We start from the raw sequence: 22,631 nt of genomic DNA, 5'->3' as shown, positions 1-22,631 counted from the left end.
ATTTCCTTGATTTACTAGAATAGTACACTGGATATTAGGTTCAACATTTTTTTTTCCTTTGTGGCTTCCAATTCAGCAGCACACCACAAAGAGATATAGCAACAGACTTGGTTGGTTGGTTGGTTGTTGTCCCTCATTCTCGAAGAGAACCAAATGCTAGAGTTAAATTTCAGTGTGTCCAACTGTGGCTGATCAGACCAATATGAGCCCGGGGTGCTCTACCACAGGTCGGGCACAAATAATCCATGCGAACATTTAGGGTAGATTCTCTAAATTTGCACATTTATTTAAAGTCTTCTGTGTATTTACTGTTTTACAACAGAATGCCCCACACAAATCGCCATTACTGTCAAATAGTCAGCTGTACAAAATAGTATATGCAGTGCTTAAGTACAAATGGGAGACATGATTTTTTTAAATAAATACTTAAACACAAAGTATGGTTAAGTATTCTATGTGACCTGTATTCACTGTTTCCTTTTTGAGGTAGGATGTACTTAGACTACTTTCTTCAATTCATCGTACAAAAGCTCCACCCATGCCTCTAAGAACATGGGACCAGGCACCCTTGAAGAAAGCTTTACCACCCTCATCTTTAGCAATCTTCTTCCAGCAGTCAGTTGTCCCAGTGTACATGATATCAGCTCCTTTGCGACCAGACTGTATCATCATTCACCATCTTACTGTATCAAAGGGATAGACCACACCTGCTACAGCAGTCACTGATTGTGCAATCATCCAGCTTATCACAATATGAGTGCTCTTCAGATCTAGGAACATACCTTTTGCTGTCTCATAGATTCCAAAGTAAACCGCTCTCTATATGATACCCTACACCGAGACACCAAAACCTTGATACAAGCCCCGAATTCCATCAGACTTGGTGATTTTCATAAGGCAGTCTCTCAGGCCTTTGAATCATTTTTCAGTGCCAGATTTCTCAACATCAACTGCCAAGTGGGTTCTCAAAAAATCCAAGGGATAGACAAAGCAGAGAGATGCAGCTCCAGCTGCATCGCCAGAGGCAAGATTGCCAGCAAAATACCTCCAAAACTGTGTGTGCTTGTCCACTCTTCCCCAAACACCTGCTTATACTTATCCTTAAAGGCAAAGTTAAGGGCTGGGGGATGGGGGGGAATATCTGATGACATTTGCTAAGTTACCCCCACCAAAAGGAAAGGACCCCTTGTCCCTCTGGAATTTGGACTGTACAATCCATTATGCTTTTGCACTGCTTATCTGTATTTATGTGCATGCTGTGCCTGCAATAGCTACTTGACTCTATGGGGGCCACCAGTCTTGGAGAAAGCAACAGTGATGCCATCGGCCAGGAAGTCCTTGGCCAAGGAGATGGCCTGTCCCATAGTGGTTACAGAAGGGGAAGGTGCTGGAGCTGGAGAAAGAAAGCCAGTGAGAGAGGGTCGAAGCTGGGGAACTCATTGCTGCTTGCACAGCCCCTTGCTACAGCTTGGTTCGAGAGATAAATTTGCACAACTTGTGCTTCTTCTGAGCTATGCTCCACATATGTGACATATGTCAGTGTCACACAATCAATTCCAAAGTTAAGAGAGACCTTGAGGGTGTCCTTGTATCACTTTTTCTGACCACCAGGTGAATACTTGCCCTGTGTGAGTTTTCCATAAAAAAGTCTTTTTGGCAAGTGTACCTTTTGCATTCAAACAACATGGCCAGTCCATCAGAGTTGTGCTCTCTGAAGCAGAATTTGAATGCTTGGCTTAGCAACAAGCTACTACAGTAAAAAACAACATGGAAGACAATATTTTGGTGTTAGTGTCCCTATAAGAATGAGTATTTCACAGGCCAGACATCATTAGAGACTACCTATCTCTACATACACACACACACACACACACACACACACACACACACACACACACGAAACATCAGACATAAACATGGCCTGTGTTTGACCAAAACTGATCCAAATAAACAGGATATATATAAAAATGAAAGACCCTTCATGAAAAGGCAAAAATCTAGCCAATTAGAAATGAAAACATACTACTCTGATAGCAATATCTCAAAGAAATGCAGTGGTCATTGTTGGACTACATTTTAACTTTACTAGTGTTATTGACCAAGCAGGTTAAGTTTCCTAGGTGAAAAGATACTTCCAGTATAACTCCAGACCACCTAATTGTTATTAGTCAACTGGGTAGCTAGGTAGCAAAGTAGATAGAGTGCCAGGCCTGGGATCAGAAAGACTTGAGTTCAGATGCAGCCTCAGACTTGTACTAGCTGTGTGACCCTGGGCAAGTCACTCAACTCTATTTGCCTAAGTTTCCTCATTTGTAAATTCTCCTCATTGAGCTGGAGAAGGATATGGTAAACCTTGAACAACCCCAAATGGGGTCATGAAGACTCTGAAATAACTAAACAACAATTAGTCAATTAGAATTACCTGCAGGAACAAGAGAATATAATGAAGGCACATCAGTAGGATTTTCTGCTGGTCATATTGTCAGCAGGTTAATAAACAAGACCTGCACTGAGCTTGGAAGTGGGCCTTAGGACTGGAGGACAGCCATTTTGTTTGTCTTGTTAAGAACAGTCCTTTAAGCTTTGCAAAGTGCTTTACAAATATTATCTCAGTTAATCTTTACAACATCCCTGTAAGTTAGGCCTTATTATTACCTCCACTTTACAGATGAGAGAACTGAGGTTCAGGGGTTAAATGGCTTTCCCAGGGCCTCACAGCTAGCAAGTATTTGAGGCAGAATTTGAACTCAAGTCCTCTCGACTCCATTCTCAGCTACTTCACTACCTAGCTGCCTCATCATTTTGTGATCTCATCTTGTCCTCTCTAGGCTAAATGGCCCTAGTTCCTCCCAAAGATCCTCTTATGCCATTGTCCATACTCACTTGTCATCCTCATCATGTTCCTTTAAATCAAGAGTTTTTTTGTTTTTTTTTAAAAAGCAATTGGGGTTAAGTAACTTGCTCAAGGTTACATGGCCAGTTATTTTTTGTGTGGGTGCCAAGTATCTGAGGCCGGAACCAATCCCGATCCCAGGTCTCCCAACGCCAGGGCCGGCACTCTTACTCCCTGTGCCACCTGGCCACCGCAAATCAAGAGTTTTTAATGTAGAGCCTTGTAATTCAATAGAATTGGTTTCCTTAGCAAACATCTGTATTTTACTTTGTGCTTTTAAAATCACTTCTCTGAAAAGAGTCCATAGGCTTCACCAGGCTGCCAAAGGGGTCCAGGATACAAAAAAGGTTTAAAACTCCTGCTCTAAATGAATTCCAGTGCATCCTAAAATGTGGTGACCAGATATGAATATAATAGCTTTCAATTAAACCGTACTTCTACAAAGTCCTCATAATCCTACATGGTATTTGTGGTGAGAAAAAAATACTAGTGTAGTACTGCATTCTGTGATTTAGGCTCATATGCCAAAAACATTTCTAGTTAATTTAACATTAATCTACATACAAGTTATTTCGACCTTCAGAGTTCAGTCTAAGAAAGACAAACAGTATTAGGTTGTATCGGTGTTTACTTCTCTCAGAGTGAGCAGCATGTATACATCCATGCATGGGAGACAGTTTGGTTTAGGGTCCACAGTTTATATGCCCTTCCAACAGGGACTGATGTCACTCTCTCACCCCTGGACAGAGAAAATATCTCTATACCAGACCATTCCAGCCATACCAGAGCACTTCCAGCCTTGGACTATGTAAACAAAAGAATCTGTCTCCACTCAAGCTTAGGTAGAACACAATAGGTTTCCCAACCTTAGCTTAAATTACTGGCAAATTTGTGTGGGGACTGACCAAGATAAGGAAAGTCAATGCAATCTCATTATCAGTAATGTCCTTCTGAAGAAAAACTGAACTTAAAGTGAGGACTTTGAAAGAAGGGGTTGGGGGAAGCTCCAAATCTCCAAGATATTGGTTATTAATAATCATTTTTTACATTCCCCCATCTGATTCTAATGAAAGGTGTAGGCTCCTCAATGAATCACTAACTGATATGGCCAACACTTCATCAAGGGTTTTGGGACTTTTGGTGGGTAATAATGTGAGGGGTTCAAAAAAGGAGGTAGAAATTGATCAACACATTGACAAAACCATAAGGGGCAGTCCCCTTCAGTAAGTAGATGTTACAGATAAAAAGACTCAAAGGAAAAAGTAAACAGTGAATAAAATTGTCCATTTAAGGCTCAAAAGTCTCATCTTATACAGTTGTCTGGTTCTCAGTACACCACCTGATGAAGTTCTCTGGTGTGGGTATAGTCTAAGTAGTTTCCAGTTTGCTGTCTTCTTAGACTCAGATCACTTACAGAAATCCTCTTTGTGAAAAATCTCCTACAAAATTGGTCTTAACACAATTTTAAATTACTTTGCCAATAATCAGGTCAAATAATTAAAGTTAACTCAACACTTATGTCTCTATTATTGTAAAATCAAATTTGGAGCCTTTTAGACTAGGGAACTTACATTTTTAGGTTGGCTAACTGTAGTGTTGATATATCTAAGAAATTCAAATAAAAACAGAAAATTAGAACCCGATTTTTATATTTTGTATTGTTGAGATTTGGGAGTCAGGGGTGCTTGAAATCCCCAAATACCAACATGTTGGGTCCAGCTGGATGAATTCAACTCAAGCCTTCTCTCAGCCAAAGAAAAGAAAAGTTTATTAAAGACTCATCATGATGGGTAGACTCTCAAGAAGCCTAAATATTTGTGACGCTTGTGTTGACAAGCAAGCCAGACAATCTCCTTTAGATTAAATCTGAGCACCTTCATGGAGGCAAGATGGATCTTTTTGTATATACAAAAAGACTGGGAGGGATCTAGGGATGGTTTAGAGGAGGGGTTTGAGGAGAGTCTTGACCAGGAGTCTAAGGAGGATTTTGAAGAACTGAAGTCAGACTCCAGGAATAGGATTGAGGGTGGGAAATAGTTGAAGGCTACCTAGAGATGGCAGACATAGGATCAAGGGTGGGAAGTAGGTGGACAATGAAGGGCTAGGCTAGTTTTAGAGATTTGGGCCCAGGATGATGAAAGGCTTAAGGCCTCAGGCAAATGCCTCAACAAGTGGGAAGATTCAAGAGGGTTCCCAGAGTCTGTACCCCATCAGCATTATCCATTCCCCCACTGGGGGATGAGATTCCACTAAGGCATTAATAACAGAATACTTTTTATAAGAAAATGGACTCCAATACATAAATGAATTCATTTAAAGTTTGCCAGATTAACTACTTTTGTAACAAAAGGTTCAGGGATGGTTTATATAAATACATTGAGGAAAACAGTATAGGTCAAGTAAATTATTTATAACAAAACATTTCCAACTTCTAGCCATGTTCAAATAAATAACCCCTAATTAAAGTGGATGTTTTTTTAAAAACATTTACAAGAGAGATCACAAGCCATTCTTCCAAGATAACTAATTGTAAGAGAACTGACAGTTATAATATTAACTAAATAACAGAATCATATCCTGACTTCACAAGTCTTTGACCTAATTGAAGAGGTTACCCACTAAAAGGGTTAGGGTTGCTCTGGAGACCCCAAAATACCAACATGCCGGGTCCTGCCTAATGAATTCGACTTAAGTCTTCTCTCAGCTAAAGAAAAGTAAAGTTTATTAAAAGTTCGCTTGTATTGGACACAGAGTAAGTCTGTGCTAGGTCATTCCATGGAGCTCTCACAAACATGAAGACAGGATGGGGTCTTATATACAGAAGGTTGTGGAAGGAATCTAGGGGTGGCCTAGGGGAGGAGTTTGGGGAGGGTCTTCAGGAGGAGTTAATGGGGTCAATGAGAGATTAAGGGTGGGAGGTAGCTGGAGGCTACAGACAATGGTGGACTAGGCCATTTCAAGGGTGGAAAGTAGATGAACAGTGGAGGGGTAGGCTAGTAACTAGGCTAGAGGTCTGGACCCAGCCACAACGTAAGGCTTATTGCCTCATGCAAATGCCTCATCAAATGAGACAATTTAATCAAGAGTCCAAAAGAGGTTCCCAGAGCCTGTACGAGAATGACTCAAGGAGAGATAGAGGGGGGTCCCAGAGCCCATACCTCATCATAATTGTGCCCATGCCATTATGAGGAATTAAAGGAGCTAACTTATACAGGAACATGTAACTCATAGCAGACGTCAAGGCTGGTTGGTTGTTCTTCCTTCTCAAAGAGGACCAAAATGATACTCTGGAGTCAGGTTTCACTATGTCTGACTGTGGCTGATCAGACCAATCTGAGCTCAGGAGTCTCTACCACGGGTCAGGCACAAACAGTCTGTGTGAACGTTTGAGGTGAATACTCTAAATCTGCACATCCTTCATTTCCTCTGAGCTCTTTCAATTCTGCTTTGCTCATAGAGCACGGCACCTTCTCTGATGTGTGCATGCCATGCTGACCAGATCTCTTATGTCACACAATCAATTTCAAAGTTCTTAAGATAGACCCTGAGAGTGTCCTCCTATCACTTCTTCTGACCATCATGTGAATGCTTGCCCTGGGTGAGTTTTCCATTAAATAGTCTTTTTAGCAAGCAAACATTTTGCATTTGAACAATGTAGCCAGCTCAGCAGAGTTTTAATGCTTGACAGTTTAGTTCAAATAAGGACTTCAGTGTCTGGTACCTTATCCTGCCAAGTGATCTTCAGAATCTACCTAAGACAATTCAAATGGAAGCAATTCAGTTTCCTGGCAGGCTCTGGTATACTGTCCAGCTTTCACAGGCATACAACAATGAGGTCAGCACAGCAGCTCTATAGACCTTCACTTTGGTCATCAGTCTAATACCTCTTCTCTCCCATACTTTCCTTCCAAGCCTCCCAAACACTGAGCTAGCTCTGGCAATGTGTGTGTCAACCTGATTTTCAATGTGTACATCCCTGGAAAGTGCACTACCAGGGTAAGTGAACTAAATACTTAATCAGTTAGTTGTTTGAATTTAGAAAGAACTAAAATTCTAGGTCAGATAGCTCATATCTTATACTTGCATCTTACTATTGTAACTAAGATATATTCCAGTATTAGCTCATAAGATAAAGATTTAATTTTGTGTTCATACTGATCACCTGACATGATTATAAAAATTTGCCATAAAAGAAGAATAGTAATACAGTAAGGGAATAATACTTCCCTAATTTCATGTCAATTCCAGGCAAAAATTATGCAGATGGCCAATTGCATTGAGCCAGGCTTAAAGTCAGTCAAGTGGGATATTTTAGATTCCATGTGTCATATTGGGGAAATTGAGTCAGGAGAGTCCTACCTCTCAGCTCGTTCTCCCAGTCATGAGAACACCCACTGAAAACCCCACAGGATTTCTGGCACCATGGATCATTGGCTCAATAGCATTCCTTGATGAACACACCTAGAGTCAGACTCAAAGTCACTTAATAATCCTACAAGGTCTTGAATAGCAAGTTCCAACAATCAGAGTTCAGCTCTCAAGGATCACATATCTGACTACAATCCCATACTGCTAACAGTAAGAGATTCATCACAGAAAAATACCCACCTTTGGACTATCTAGACAAAAGAATCCGTTTCCACCCAAGCTTGAGTAGAACACCATGGGCTTCCCTACCTTAGATTAAATAATTTACAAACTTGTGTGGGGGCTGACCAGGATAAGGAGAGTCAATGCAATCTCATCATCTGTAATGTCCTTCTGAAGGAAAACTGAATTTAAAGTGAAGAAGAAGGGGGCTGGAGGGGAGTCTGACTCTCCAAGATTTGGGTTATTAATAATAATTTTCCACATAGTGCCCCATGCCCTCCAACATGACTCTGTCCCAAGACAATTTCATGTAGGAATCTTGAACAAGGAAGAAATATCTTAAAATACAGCCTGTGGTAACATTCCAGAATTGAGCAACCAAGCAATCCTTCCCCTTGAACCACTCCCCCCTCACTCCTAAAGTTAAACAAAGGGACCTCCAGCCTTCCATCAGCATCTTCAATCCTTTCTTCTAAGAGAAGAGTGGCTCCTAGCCACTTCAGATGGGTGGGGAGGACAATAAAGTGTTACCCCTTGTTATCATCCTTAATCCTTTGGAAATCGTCCTCAAATGGAGGCTCTAGAAGGAGCAATGCAATCAGAGAGAGAGATACCCGGGCAGAGGATGCTTCCAATGTGTAATTTCCAGGACTTGAGTGATATTTCAGGGTAAAGAAATTTGAGTTCTTCACATCTTGAGCATTTTCACTGTTTGGTGAAACGAAAGCTGTTCCATGCCATTTACTCATAATATACGTTCCAGTTACCCATAATATACATTGAGTGTCTGCAAGAGAGATGAGGACTGTTAACTGCATCCACACTTAGAGAAATCTAGACACCATCTATAATTAGATTTTATTTTGAGAATTCCAGATGGTCTCAAGATACAGAGAGGTATCGACCCTCTTTGGGTGACATGAGCAGGCTCCTTTGTCTCATCCTCTAAAATCAGGCAGCACTCAACCTTCCCAGGGATCTCATTACTACCCTCCAGGCACCTGACACTGTCCAAACTGGACAAATGTACTAGGTTCTCCTGCTATTGCTTTTGTGTTTCCAAATGCCTGCCTGCCTCCTTTCCTAATTCCTATTCATTCTTCAAAACCAAGTTCAAATAGACTCCTTTAGAAAGCTTTTGCTAGGGGAGGCTAGGTGGTGCAGTGGATAGAGCACCAGCCCTGGAGTCAGGAAGACCTGAGTTCAAATGCAGCCTCAGACATTTAACACTTAACTAGCCATGTGATCTTGGGCAAGTCACTAACTCCAGTTGCCCTCCAAAAAAAAAAGTTTTTCCTCAGTGAGCAGAGCCAGTGAACACTGTATTCAGTAACAACAACATTGTGCGATGACTATGACAGATTTAGCTCTTCTCAGCAATACAATGATCTAAGACAAAATTCCAATAGACTCATGATGAAAAATGCTAACCACATCCATAGAAAGAACAATGGAGTCTGAATGCAGATCAAAGCATACTATTTTCACTTGTTTTTTGTTTTTTTATTTCTCATGGTTTTTCCCTTTTGTTTTGATTCTTCTTTCATAACATGACTAAGATGGAAATATGTTTAACATGATTTTACATGTACAATGTATATCAAATTGCTTGCTATCTTCTGGAGGGGGACAGAAGGGAGGGAGGGGGAAAATTTGGAACTCAACATTTTCCAAAAATGAATGTTGAAAACTATCTTTACATATAATTGGGGGAAAATAAAATATTATTAAGGGGGGGAATGAAAAATGAATTACAAAGAAAAAAGAAAGGTTTTCCTCTTTTGACCTCACCTGAAACTTTGCACCTCTTTACTAGGGAACATTTTGCATCAGTTACTATCAAATGAGCTAATATACATAAAGCACTTTGCAATCCTGTAAGTGCTATATAAATGTTAGTTATTGTTATTATTGGAGACAGCTAATGGCTCAGTGGATAGAATACTGGGCCTACAGTCAGGAAGATTGGAGTTCAAATATGACCTAAGACACTTATTAGCTGTGTGACCCTGGGCAAATCATTTAACCTCGGTTTACCTTAATCCACTGAAGAAGGAAAAAGCAAACCTTTCCAGTATCTTTGCCAGGAAAACTCCATGAGGGTCACATGGGGTCACACAGAGTTAGACATTGTTACTATCATTACTTTTATTATTATCTGTTGTTGTCTTATTTCTCTCATTTCTCTGCAGCCTCTGACATTGTTGGTGACCATCTCCTTCCAGATATTCTCTCCTCCCTAGCTTTCGTGACACTGTTCTGTTCTGGTTCTCCTCCAGGTCAAGCTCACTGACCATATTCTATTCTCCCTGTATACTTTCTCACTTGATGATCTCATCAGTTCCCAAGGGTTCAATTATCATCTCTATGCAAATGACTTTCAGATCTATCCAGTGCTGAGCTCTCTCCTGAACTCCAGTCTGGATTCACCAACTCAATGTTCAACTCTCACCTGTGGCTCCAAGAAGCTATAGCATGCACAGCAGCCATACCCCAGTAAAACTCTCTTGGTAGATGGCCTAAACCAGGTTAAGGGTGACAGATAGGTCTGAAACTCATCAGTGAGTTAGGGGGATGTCTATAAAGACTTCCCCTGGTAGAATGGGTGGATGAAAACAATTTGTTCTAAGGGTTATGAAGGAGGCACTGTGGAGCACTTAGAGCTCAATCAGTCATTGAAGATGCCAAGGTCACCTACTGCATCCCAGGCAAGCACGAGTCATCCTGACTTTTGTCCTACCACTGGACTTTGATGACTCTGGAAGAGAGAGAGGCTTATGACTTTGCACAACTCTGCATCCCTTAAATCCAATTCATGTACAAGTCGAGATGTTACTCTATGATGTCACTGGTCTTCTTTGAAAACAAAAAAAAAAAACCAACTGGAAATCTACTGGATGTCCCTTAGACATCTAAAAATCTGTGCCCAAAATCTTTTGCTTCAAAACCCTCCCTCTTCCAAACTTTCCTATTACTGTCAAGGATAGCACCATTCTCCTGGTCATCCAGGCATGCAACCTTAATGCTACCCTTACTTCCTCACTCCACATATCCAATATATAGTCTTGACATTTCCACCTTTACAGTGTTTCTCCTATATGTCTCTTTCTCCCTTCTGACGCGGTTACCACTCTGGTGCAGACCCTCATCACCTCACTCCAGGACCCCAGCAATAAGCTGTGGTGGGTCTGCCTGCATCAAGTCTTTCCACACTCCAATCCATCCTCCATTCAGCCACCAAAGTGATTTTCCTGAACTGTGGGTCCAACCAGGTCACCACCATCCCCCTCAATACCCACTTCAAATAAATTCCAAAGGCCCCCTTTTATGTCTAGGATTAGATCCTGTTTGGATTTTTAAACCTTTTATGACCAGGTCCCTTCTATCTTCTTACCCTTTCCTCCCTTCCACCTATTCTCTAATCTAGCCACACCAGCCTCCTTGCTGTCCCTCACAGGACACTGTCTTTTGATTGTTGTGGAGATCCCAGACCTTTCCCCAAAATGTACCTTACCTAGACTATCTTATCTAGGTGGAGTTGTTGCCTCACCCAACTAGAAAACCTTACAAAGAATTTAAATTAAGGTGAATTCAGACCCAATGTGTTCCACTCAGGCAGGTTTGGGCAGGGGGTAGAGCCTTTGTCTAAGTTGTCAAAGGCTGGGGGTGATTTGGAAATATCCTTGTGTTTGTCCTTCATTCTTGAAGAAGACCATGACATCAGGGAAATGATGACATGATTTGCTGTTGACTTGGATTTGAGGGAGGGTTGTGCAAGGTCACCAGCCTCACTTTCTCCACCAGAGTCATCTGGGTCCAGTGGCCAGATATGCAACAGGACTACTGGAGATAGCCCAGGAAATACTGGGAGACCCTGGCCTTAAAAGGCTAAGGTCTAATTTTGAGTGAAGTAACACCCATTCAGGCTTCTTTAAGAAGTTAATCAAGGGGCAGCCAGGTAGCACAGCAAGTAAGAGCACCGGCTCCAGTGTTGAGAAGACCTGGAGATCGAATCCCGGGCTCAGACGCTTAGCACCCACCCAGAAACACCTGGCCATGTAACCTTGAGCAAGTTACTTAACCTTGAGCAAGTTACTTAACCCCAATTGCTTAGGGGTGGCCAGGTGGCTCAGAGAGTAAGAGCACCGGTTCCAGTGTTGGGACGACCTGGAGATTGAATCCCGGGCTCAGACACTCAGCACCACACCCAGAAATAACTGGCCATGTAACCTTGAGCAAGTTACTTAACCCCAATTGCTTAAAAAAAAAAAAAAGTTAATCAAGGGGTGGCCCCTTTAATCCAAAAAGAAAAAAAATCAAACTGGGAGAGGAAGACCCTCAGGCTTCCTGGCCAAGAAAGAAACCAAACCAACTGCAAGTCATGTTATCATTTCCCTGATGTCATGGTCCTCTTTGAGAAGGAAGAACAAGCACAACCTGTGAGTAGCCTCTCCTCTCTGTCCTTACCTGGGGGTGCTCTGCTCAGGGGCCAGTACATTTCAATGGCCAAAAGCTGCCTTTTTTCCTTTGGGTTGACTGGCTAGATTTCTTTCTGAAAGACCAAGCCTTAAACCCAATTCACTCTGGAGCTCATAGATTGGACAATAGGTCCCTGCCCTTCTAGTACAGAGTGAATGTAAATACTAAATGGTAACTGTTTGGAAATAAAGGACAAGATCAAAGTCACAGTCCCCTAGTAATCAGAGTAGATCACCACCCTCAGGAACACCCATTCTTCCAAGGGCATATAAATATTGAGTGGGTTCCATGAGGGGTCTTTGGCATATGAGTGTCACTAACCCCTTTTATTAATTATATGCTAGCATGATTAATTATACAGAAACTATGTCTCTTGAACTTTTTATAAGTCACAACTTCATACCTTATCACTGGTTATCTCCCTTGTGTAGAATGTTCTCCTTCCTCACCTCCACCTCCTGGCTTCCCTTCAAGACTTAGTTCAAATTCCACCTTTGGCAAGAGACCTTTCCTTACGTCCCTCTCTTCCCTTTCCCCCCACCTAATGCCTTCCCTCTGAGGTCACCTTCATTTACCCCATATGTATCTCCTATTTGCATGATGCCTTACCCATTGAGATGGGAGCTCCTTGAGGTCAGGAACAGTGGATTTACTTTTCTTTGTGATGGAATCCTCATAAAGCTGCCCCCAGCCCCAATATTCTAACTTCATTACAGGCATTGCCCTACTGAACTGCAGGCTCACTGCACCTACCTAGCGCCGGCCCCCCCCCGCAAATGTCCTAACTTCTTTGTATATGCCTCACTGCTCACTGGAACAACAGGTGTGTCCCTGAACTCTTAGTACCCACAGAAACAGCAGATGTGTCCATGTGATAGAAACCCAGTTACTGCCTCTACCTGGTCACTGCCCCCCTGACCCATTCCCTCAGAAACAGGTGTGTTCTTGTATTCAATCACAATAACATCATCCATCTAGCCCAAGACAGGACCACAATACCTAACTATCTGTCTTAACCAGACACTAGCTAGCCAGTAGGAGGGCAAAATAGCCAGAATGTTTAACCACCAAACCATAGATGGGACCCCTCCTCCATTACTTAATCCCTTTAGAAACTCCTCCTGCCTTTTTAATATTAATGACATCCCTCTATTCTACATAAATTTCTGTTATGTAATTGTATCAATGTCTTATAAAAATCCATCTTGCTTTCTCTAAAGTTGCTGATTCCTCTTGGAATTTAGCCCACTTCATGAGAGGCGTTAATCTCAATAAATGCCTGTACTTGGATTAGAGGTGGTCTGACTGAATTCTTTAAGCCGGTTCCACAACACATCATGAAACTGCAACAGTTTTTGGGTGGGCAAAGCCCCCACTTCAACAGTTTTTGGTGTCTCCGGGTTTAAACCACAACACTTGTGTCTCCAGAACTTAGCACATAGAAATCTTAATAAATCTTTGTTGACTGTCTCTTCTACTCCTTCCATAAAGACAGGTGCCTGTCTCCTGTCAAAAGTCTACCTGCCCTAGCCCATGGCTTTGTACAAAATAGTAAATGCCTGAATGTTCTTTTCATTCTCCTACCTTTCACTTAGTAGCCAGAGGCAAGTCATCCACTTTATTGGGCCTCCATTCACTCTTCAGTAACACAAGAAGTTGGACTAGATAATTTCTGAGGTCTAGCATGCAATCTGCAACAAAGTTACACCATTTGGATTTTGGATTTTACTTTACTACACCTTACTCTCCAATGATCTGGTCCCAGCCCTCATTCAGAGACACAAGAGGATTTGTCAGGGTATTGTGTGTATGGCGGGGGGGGGCGTTAATACCTGGCCCTTTTGGGTTGGCCTAGGTGCCTCTTCCTCCAACTCTGAGTCTGGAATTGGGCTAGGCATCCAAGGGGCACTCTTCCCCTAGCATTTTTGGTTGCGATTTCACATTATGGTTCGTACAGTTTATAACCTAGAAACACCATCTTCCTTCCCCCTCCCCCATACTTTTCACTGTTCATGTTAAGTCGAGGCAGCTGGATGGTCAGTAGATTCTCAGCCTGGAGCCAGGAAGGTCTGAGTTCAAATTTGACTCCAGACACTCTCTGTGTGACCTTGGGCAGTTCACTTAACCTCTGTTTGCCTCTGTTTGCCTCTGTTCTTTCAACTATAAAATAGGTATAATAATAGTACCTACTTCCCAGGATTATTCTGAAGATCAAATGAGATAATATTTATTTCTTAAAAGTTTTTAGCACAGCCCTGGACCATAATAGGCACTATATACATGCCGATCCCCTTCCCTTAAGTGCTCTGGGGTAGTATCTGACTCTGCTCCACCTACAAATGTCTGAACTTATTTTTGGAACTCAAATTTAGGACTTGCATGCCTTCATATTAAATTCTTAGTATTAGATCTGGCCAATCATCCCAAACTGGAAGGATCTTTTTGGGTCCTGGTTTTTTTACTTAATACCTTAGCTATCACTCATGTCCAGTAGGTACCAGTGTCTGGCACACATAGTCATCCCTGTTACCCCAGTTACTGGAGGCTCCCTCCCCCAACATCTTGCGCTTACTTAACATGCATACATGTAGTTTATGCCCACAGAATGTCTACTGCATTTGTCTCTCCAGTGCCTGACATTCCCTTTCACTAGCACTCTGATTCAGAAGAATATCTGTCTTCTTTCTTCAGGACATCCTGACTCAAAATCATCTCCTGATTCTGCATCTTTGCAATGGCTCTTCCCCATACCTGGCATGCTCTGCTCCCTTTACTCCTGGCTTTCCTGTCCTTCAAGACTGTTCAAATCCCACCTTCGGCAGGAGGCCTTTCCTGCTCCTCCCTACTTCTAGTGCCTTTCCTGGGACTACCATTAATTTACACGGTAGGTAACTTGTTGTAAATAGAAAATGTTTTACATGGTGTCCCTATTAGAATGTGAGCTTCTTAAAGGGAGGGGCCATAGTGTTACTTTTCTTTGTGTCCCCAGCACTTTGCACAGTGTCTGAATACAAAGTAATGTACTTAATGTTGGTTGACTGACACAGCAGGCACTTAAGGAAGGCTGGCGGATTGCACTGGATACCACCTTATAAAATCAGCTAGTATTTCTATAGCTGGTCATTCAGGGCTGACCCAATGGTGTCCCTACAATATTGGGGGGGGGGGGAGACAGGTACTGCTTCTCATTTTTCAGATGGTCAGCTATCCTATCGTTCTGGACCTAAAGTTTTCAGGGACCTTGGAGGACACCAAGTCCAACTGCCCCATTTTACAGTTAAGGAAATCGAGGATCAGAGGGACTAGACGACTTGTCTGAGGTCACATAGCTAATAAGGGTCAAAACGCTGGACTGGAAACCAAACCGTATGTTCTGTCCTAGAGCCAGCATCTTTAGAGCGAGCTGAACGCCTGGACCATCGCCGGGGAATCTGCTGAGTGTCTGAGCCCGGGATTCGATCTCCAGGTCGTCCCAACACTGGAACCGGTGCTCTTACTCGCTGAGTAAGACTGGGCTTCAGTCTCCTCCTTTGTAAAAACGAAGAGGTTGTACTAGATGGCTTCTGATGTCCTTCCTTGGTCTAGATCCATGACCCCATCCGTTTCAGAAAGGGCTGAAAACCGGAAGTGCGGGTGGCCGGAAAGCGGAAGTGGAAGCAGGAAGTAGTAGCGGCCGCCGGGAGGTGTAGTCGGGGTGGGTTAGAAGGGACTACAGCAAGCATGGCGGGATTGGAGCTGCTGTCGGATCAGGGCTACCGCGTGGACGGGCGGCGGGCCGGAGAGCTGCGCAAGATCCAAGCACGGATGGGCGTCTTCGCGCAGGCCGATGGCTCGGCCTACATCGAACAAGGCAACACTAAGGCACTGGCCGTGGTCTACGGACCCCACGAGGTGTGAGGCTACTAAAGGATGCTTATCGGGAGGGAGAAAAGAGGGCAGTAACCTCACAGGCTCTCCGACCAATCGCAGCCTTCCTTGAAAAAGAGCTCCCACTGCATTGGGAAGGGGGCGTGACCTCACAGGGTCGCAGACCAATCGCTACCTTCCTGGAGAAAGCCGGGAGGTTGCGATGGGGGTAGGGGTAGGTGCAGTTCTTTAGGGGAGAAAATTTAGATGAAGAACTGAGGCTGTGGGATTTAGTAATTTATGAATCTGATCTCCACCCTCCACTCCTACACCCTTGCCCATATACCCCACTCATTGGTACGAAGGAGTTGCTGTTGTCCCCTAGTCTCAGTCCTTGTGAGCTGGCACTGTATTATTTTTACCTCTTTGCCCCTCCAACAAGCACCGAGAGCACGAGAAAGTACGCGGGCATTTATTAAGCGCTTATTGTGTGCTAGACACTGTGCTGAGTGCAAGGAATATAAAGAAAGGCCTGCCCCCTGCCCTCAAGGGGCTTACATTCTAACGGGCAGGACAAGTAAGTAACCACAACCGAGATTCTGACGGGGACTTAGGAACCGGAAGGAGCTTCTGTCGGAGATAGTTTTAGGTGTAGGGACAGACCACTCTAGGGGTGAGGGGCACATGCAAAATAGGCCATTGTAGCAGCATCCTAATGTGAGTGGAGGGGAATCTCGTATAAAGAAAGCTGGAAAGGCACCAGGTTGTAAAGGGCTTCAAATGCCAAAAAGAGCTTTCTCTTTGAACCTGGGTTCCTTCAAGATCCAGCTCAAGTTCCACATTCTCTTTAGACAGCCTCCCTGCCCCAGGAGTCGATTGCCTTTTCCCTTTTTCCCAACCCAGAGTTTTCCCTCTGAGATTACTTCCCATTTATATTGTATGTATCTTGTATGAACATAGTTATTTGTATGTTGTGTCCACCATTGTGTCCACCATTGGACTGTGAGGTGAGGGAGGGACCAGGTGTGTGCAAAGTGGGTGGCATGTAGTAAATATTTAATCAATGCTTGTTAACTGACTGATCCTGGAGGGCCACTGAAGCACGTTGTGAACCGGGAGTTAATGTGATCAAACCTATATTTTGGAAAGTCTCCCTTTTTGGGAAACAAAGTTTTTCTAATAGTCCTCTAGAAATGAAAGGTATATATTTTCCTTAATATATGGGACTCCCAGCAAGGAAACTCATCAATATTAGCTCCAAGTCTGCTCTGCTCTTTAGAGTACAAGCTGCCAGTGATTTTCCTTAAGGGCAAATCTGACTACTCAGTAAGTTTCAGGCAGCTAAGTAACACAGCAGATAGAGTTCTGGGCCTGGACTCAGAAACACCTGATATTTCTAGCTGTGTGACCTTGGGAAAATTACCCTTAGTTTACTTAGCTGTTAATTGGGGATAATAATAGTACTATACCTACTTCCCAGGGTTGTTGTGAGAATTAAATCAGATAATATTTGTTAAAAAGCACTTAGTGTAGTCTCTGGCACATAGTAGGCACTATTTATTGTAGTTTAGTCATGTCTAACTCTTGATGACCCCATTTGGGGTTTTCTTGGCAGAGATACTGGAGTGGCTTGCCATTTCCCTCTCCAGCTCTTTATACATGAGAAAACTGAGGCCAACTGTGACTTGCTCAGAGTCACACAGCTAGGAAGTGTCTGAGGCTGGATTTAAACTCTAGTCTTCTTGACTCCATACTTGGCCCTCTAATACACTTTGCGACCTAGCTGCTCCACACAGCCCTCCATTTCCCTTCTCTCTGCCCTTGATCTGGCCAACCCCCATGCCTTAAATGACTCTCTTCTCACCTTTACCCCCAAAATGTCCACCTCCCTTCAGGACTCAGCTCAAGCAGCATCTTTTCCTTGAAACCTTTCCTGATCCCCCTCATTGCTAGTGCCCTCTCCCTACCTTGTATTTATTCTGAATATACTTAGATTCACTTGTTACCTTCCCCTAGAATATAAGCTTCTCAAGTACAGGAACTGTTCTGTTCTTTGACTTTTCATGCCTAGCACTTAGAGCCAACCCCAGGCAACAGTAAGTGCCTGATAAATAACTGCTAATTGTCTTACCCTGGGTCTATCAGTCAGTCAATAAACATTAAACTCTAGGAGGGTTTAATTGCCTAGAAGGAAATTGACCAAAAAATGTGCTTGGTCTTTCAAGATATTCTTGAATTCCTTTCTCATATAAGCGCCTACTATGTGCCAGGGACTATACTAAGCATTAAGAATACAAAGAAAGGTAAAAGACAAGACAAAATGCAAACAGCTAAGTACAAACAATATATTAATGTAAATTAGATTTAGCCAGTAGAGGGAAGGCACCAGCATTAAAGGACATTGGAAAAAGCTTCTTACAGAAGGTCAGTTGTTAACCAAGTCTTCTAAGAAGTCAGGAGGTCCTGGAACCAGTATATGTGGGAGATAGGATTTGACCCCAGGTCTTCCTCACTTTGAGGAGCCTGGTGGAAATTTCCCAGCACTGTCCTCTGGACAAATCCTCAGGGGCAATGAAATAACAATTGATGGGCTGAACTTCACACTTACCACCTGATTTCATCTCCAATCAATACCTCCCATGTATCTGCCTCCTCTAACTTACAAGTCTACATGCTCATCTGCTCACATATTGGCCTCTCCCATCTGGACCCCCAGAACTTAGGTAGAAGTTCCTTCCTCAAGGCTACTAGAACCAAAAAACAAACTGAGCTTTTTTGAATACCTGAGAAGAATCTAGCCCAGCACATACCCCATAGAGGTGGGGGATAATGTATGATAATAGATGTAATAATTAACCCCCACCGCCAGACAAAATCAGACCCTTTTGACAAGCTCTGCTCACAGATGCTAAGACCTCTCTGGAGGGAATCATTTTGTAGGACTCATGGCCCTAGATTGGCCCATATTCTCAGCCCCTTCTGGCCCCTTTATGTAAACAGGAGCGGAAAAGGAGAAAGAGAGCCTACTCAGCCATTACTTGGAAGAGCCCATTGTGGAAGGGTATAATGAGGACTCCCAAGCGTTTCCTCATTCCCTTGGCAAACAACTATAGGATGAGGATGGTGGAATTAATTTCATGAAGGGCAGGAATAAGTTTCATCAAGGAGAATTCCCTGGGTGTTGAAAGCGCAGGATCTATGAGGTGACAGGTCATTATGTATTGAAGTGAATGTGGGTATTAATGAAAGGAGATCATTGATGTAATAGGAGAGTCTTGAGAATTGAAATAAAGACTTTGGGATGATCCCAGTGTGTCAGGAGATAGAGATCATAAGAATACAAAATGTTAGGCCTAGAAGGGACCTTACAGTTTATCTACCCTCCCCTCTTCACTTAGGAATGAGGAATCCTTCCCAGAGAGCTTAAGGAACTTGCTGAAAGTCACATAAGTCAGTAGGGTTTCCCTTAAAGCCTGGGTCTCCTTATTCCTTGGGACCTTTCTACTGTAATATGCCGGCTTTGTCACTCATCTGACTAGGAAGCTACTCTCCTGGACTCAGTGACCCTCACAGCTCCTCCTTAATATGTTCCTATATCTCCCCTCCCCAATATTCCTAGATGCGGGGCTCTCGGTCAAGAGCACTGCCAGACCGAGCACTGGTGAACTGCCAGTATAGCATGGCCACCTTCAGCACTGGGGAACGGAAGCGAAGGCCACATGGGGACCGCAAGGCCTGTGAAATGGGACTTCAGCTGAGGCAGACCTTTGAGGCTGCCATCCTGACCCAACTATACCCTCGCTCCCAGATTGACATCTATGTCCAGGTAAAGGTGCAGATTTGTATTAGGAGAATAGGTTGGAAGTAGTAGACCTTTGGGTTAGATAAATGAAGGTCAGGGTGGTATAAAATCGGGTAGGTATTTAGGAAGGTCCCAGTCTTCTTGAGAGAACCCAGAGTCAGGAGATGTGATTTCTAGTACCACTTTAGACCCTACAAAGCTTTTTTTAAGCCTCAGTTTACTTATCTGTCAGGGGTTATAATGCCCTCCCATCTCCTTCACAGGGCTCGCCTGAGGGTGAAACAGTAAATCGTGTGAAAGTAGTTAGCTAAACAGAGCATCAGACCAAGGACTCGGGACAGAAGAGGAAGGGGACTCTAGAGAAGGCAGCAACTTGCCCAAGATCCCATAGGCAGTTTAGCGGTAGAGCTAGACTTGACCCCTGGTCTCCTAACCCTTTGCTAGACATAGTCCCTGCCCCCATGAAGCTCAGTGGGCTCTTTCTCCTCCACTGCCAGGAGGCTCTAGCTACTGGAGAGGTTAACAGAGATCTACCTCTCATCCTCCATCAGCCCCATTGCAGTCTGCATACCATCACTGAGCCCAGACACCCTTCTCAGGAGTAGATACAGCATCAGAGGGGGAGACATCACCCTTGCTATGGTGGGGCTCCCTGGATGGAGTATGGAAGCATTATTCTCACAAATAACCATAGTATGAAATGGGGTGAGACCAGGGTTGTGAATGTAGAAGATATGCTTTGGGGTCTCAGATGGTGGCACTCCCATCCTGGCCAAGATGAGGAGGGGATCAGGGAAGACTTCCTGGAGGAAGTGACACCTGAACCAGCCTGGAACAATGATAGACAGGATTTCTAAATACAGATGGAGAGGAAAGAAAGGAACCAATATGGGGAAGGAGGTGAGAGGTGAGGAAGGTGGAAGGGAAACATTTATTAAGAGAGTATGTGCTAGGTACAGTACCAGGGACTAGAAAATGAACATAAAAATGAAACAGTCCCTGTCTTCAAGGAGCTTACATCCTACTGGGGGAAATATTTCTATATAGAGGTATAAACAAAATAAATCTAAGGTGATTTTGGAGGGAAGTCCCTGGTAGCTGGGAGGAAATTAGGAGAGGATTCAGGATATGTCCAGGGAATGTGGGTGGAGGCTGACTCCAGTGCACAAGGGGACAGGCTCCCTTTGATGCCTTGGAGCAGGTACCCCAGGATTCACTTTTTTTCCCCTATGAAAAAAAGGAGTTAGATAAAAAGACCTCTTAGATCCATCCCTTCCACTTCTAAATCCTTTTGCCATGTGACCTTAGGTACTACAGGCAGATGGTGGTAACTATGCAGCCTGTGTGAATGCAGCTACATTAGCCGTGTTGGATGCAGGGATCCCAATGAGAGATTTTGTGTGTGCCTGTTCAGCCGGCTTTGTGGATGGCACAGCCCTGGCTGACCTGAGCCATGTGGAGGAGGCAGCAGGTGGACCCCAGCTGGCTCTGGCCCTGCTACCTGCCTCTGGCCAGCTTGCTCTGCTAGAGATGGATGCCCGGCTACATGAAGATCACCTGCAGCAGGTACTAGAAGTGGCTTCCCAGGCTGCCCGAGATGTTCATGCCTTATTGGACCGAGTGGTCAGGCAGCATGTCCGTGAGGCTGCCCTGCTCCTTGGAGACTGACCCTGACCCTGCAATAAAGTCTTTCAATCCTTCCTTACGAGGCCAGTACTTCCATTGCCTTCACTCTGCATTTCTGTCATCACCAGATCCTTTTCTCCACAGGGCAAACAGTTCTTCCTCCCTTCAGGGATGGTTATTTGAGACCCACCAAGATAGATGGTCTCCATACATGGGAAGCCCCCTAGGGGTTACAGTGCTTTTTAGAGCAGTGTTTGAGATTTGTGCCTAGCCTTTCAATTTAATAAGTGTAGGAAGGTTTATAGGGGTTAATGAAGCTTATGCTTAGCATATGAAGCAATGAAGCTTAGCATACCCCTTGACCTTTGATCACACTTGGTGCTAAAGCAATCCAGGAGCATGGGTGAATAATGTATTACTAATTAATAAAATGGATATCTCATTAATTAGTTCTTGTTCCTTCCCAATTCACTGAATGTTAATTATTTAACAAACTGAAGAAACCTCCCTTCCCAGTAGCAGTTACTCATTTTTCTATATAGTGAACAAATGCTAAAATTACTGAATTCACCTAAGTCTTTAACCAACTAAAACAAGTAACAGAAACATATACCATTATTTACAGTATTTTGGCTCTAGGAAAATTCGTAGCCAGGATCACCTCAGACTCTCCATATAAAAGTAAATGGCTCAGGGGCTAGGTGGCGCAGTGAATAGAGCACCAGCCCCGGAGTCAGGAGGACCTGAGTTCAAATCTGGTCTCAGACACTTGACACACTTACTTACACACTTACGTGTGACTTTGCGCGAGTCACTTAACCCCAACTGCTCTACAAAAAGCAAAAAAAAAATGGCTCATTCAGTTCCAGAAATACAGTACCAACATTCAGTTCACTTTAGATAGTGATTAACCAAAATCTGGAGCTTTTACATCAAAGGAAAAATACAGCAAACATCCATAAAAAAAAGAGTTCAAGGAACAAAAAAAGATTTTGAGGGAATTTAGGAAAAAAACACCTCCTACGGGGTGAACTGGTTCTGTTCTGTGAATTTAAAAAGGGAAAGGAAAGGAAGGGTAAAAAGGAATATGTTAGTATAGAAAGGAGGAAAAAGGGAGTGGAATTTGTTATTACTCCTAATTGGAGTGAATGAGAAGAAAGAATATACAAAGAGAAGGGAAGAAGGAGCAAGTATCAAATAAACCTCACTTCTCTGAAGCAGGATTGAACACATGTCTTTCTATCCATATAATATTTGATGTAGAAATACATCAAACTCACAGGGGAAAAAAACAAGGATAGGGAGAAAGGCTTAAAAGGGAGGATAAAGTCATGGAGGGAATAGCTGTAAGCAAAACCAACTTCCTATTCTTAGAAGGGGGAGGAGGGAGACTAA

The 22,631-nt window shown here is 43.3% G+C and overlaps 1 protein-coding gene, 1 long non-coding RNA gene and 1 pseudogene across 2 annotated transcripts; 1 reads left to right on the top strand and 2 right to left on the bottom strand.

Annotated features, from left to right (window-relative positions):
* Positions 1–1,487, bottom strand: LOC138168054 (ADP/ATP translocase 3-like; annotated as a pseudogene).
* Positions 1,488–6,906: 5,419 nt separating this feature from the next.
* On the bottom strand, positions 6,907–15,513 carry LOC138168056 (uncharacterized). Its single transcript, XR_011170022.1, has 3 exons — positions 15,328–15,513; positions 13,547–13,653; positions 6,907–8,270 (listed from the first exon to the last, which is right to left on the bottom strand). It is a non-coding gene; the product is annotated as an uncharacterized lncRNA (long non-coding RNA).
* Positions 15,514–15,670: 157 nt separating this feature from the next.
* EXOSC4 (exosome component 4) lies at positions 15,671–21,315 on the top strand. The gene is made up of 3 exons (XM_069097050.1): positions 15,671–15,853; positions 19,428–19,634; positions 20,919–21,315. Exons 1-3 carry the CDS (start codon positions 15,683–15,685, stop codon positions 21,276–21,278), a joined length of 738 nt encoding a protein of 245 aa, XP_068953151.1. The 5' UTR covers positions 15,671–15,682; the 3' UTR covers positions 21,279–21,315.
* Positions 21,316–22,631: the final 1,316 nt, after the last annotated feature.

This window comes from Petaurus breviceps, unplaced genomic scaffold, assembly GCF_028583685.1.
Source record: "Petaurus breviceps papuanus isolate PSGF00001 unplaced genomic scaffold, PetGlider_PUasm1.0 350, whole genome shotgun sequence".
In the NCBI taxonomy this organism is placed as follows: Eukaryota; Metazoa; Chordata; class Mammalia; order Diprotodontia; family Petauridae; genus Petaurus; species Petaurus breviceps.
This window is presented reverse-complemented; position numbering and strand designations above follow the sequence as displayed.

Bases quoted from the DNA above. Each gene is read 5' to 3' on its own strand.
- EXOSC4 (XM_069097050.1), top strand. From the start codon at position 15,683: ATGGCGGGATTGGAGCTGCTGTCGGATCAGGGCTACCGCGTGGACGGG. The intron at 15,854-19,427 runs GTGTGAGGCTAC...CAATATTCCTAG, and splicing joins TGGTCTACGGACCCCACGAG to ATGCGGGGCTCTCGGTCAAG. The intron at 19,635-20,918 runs GTAAAGGTGCAG...ATGTGACCTTAG, and splicing joins AGATTGACATCTATGTCCAG to GTACTACAGGCAGATGGTGG.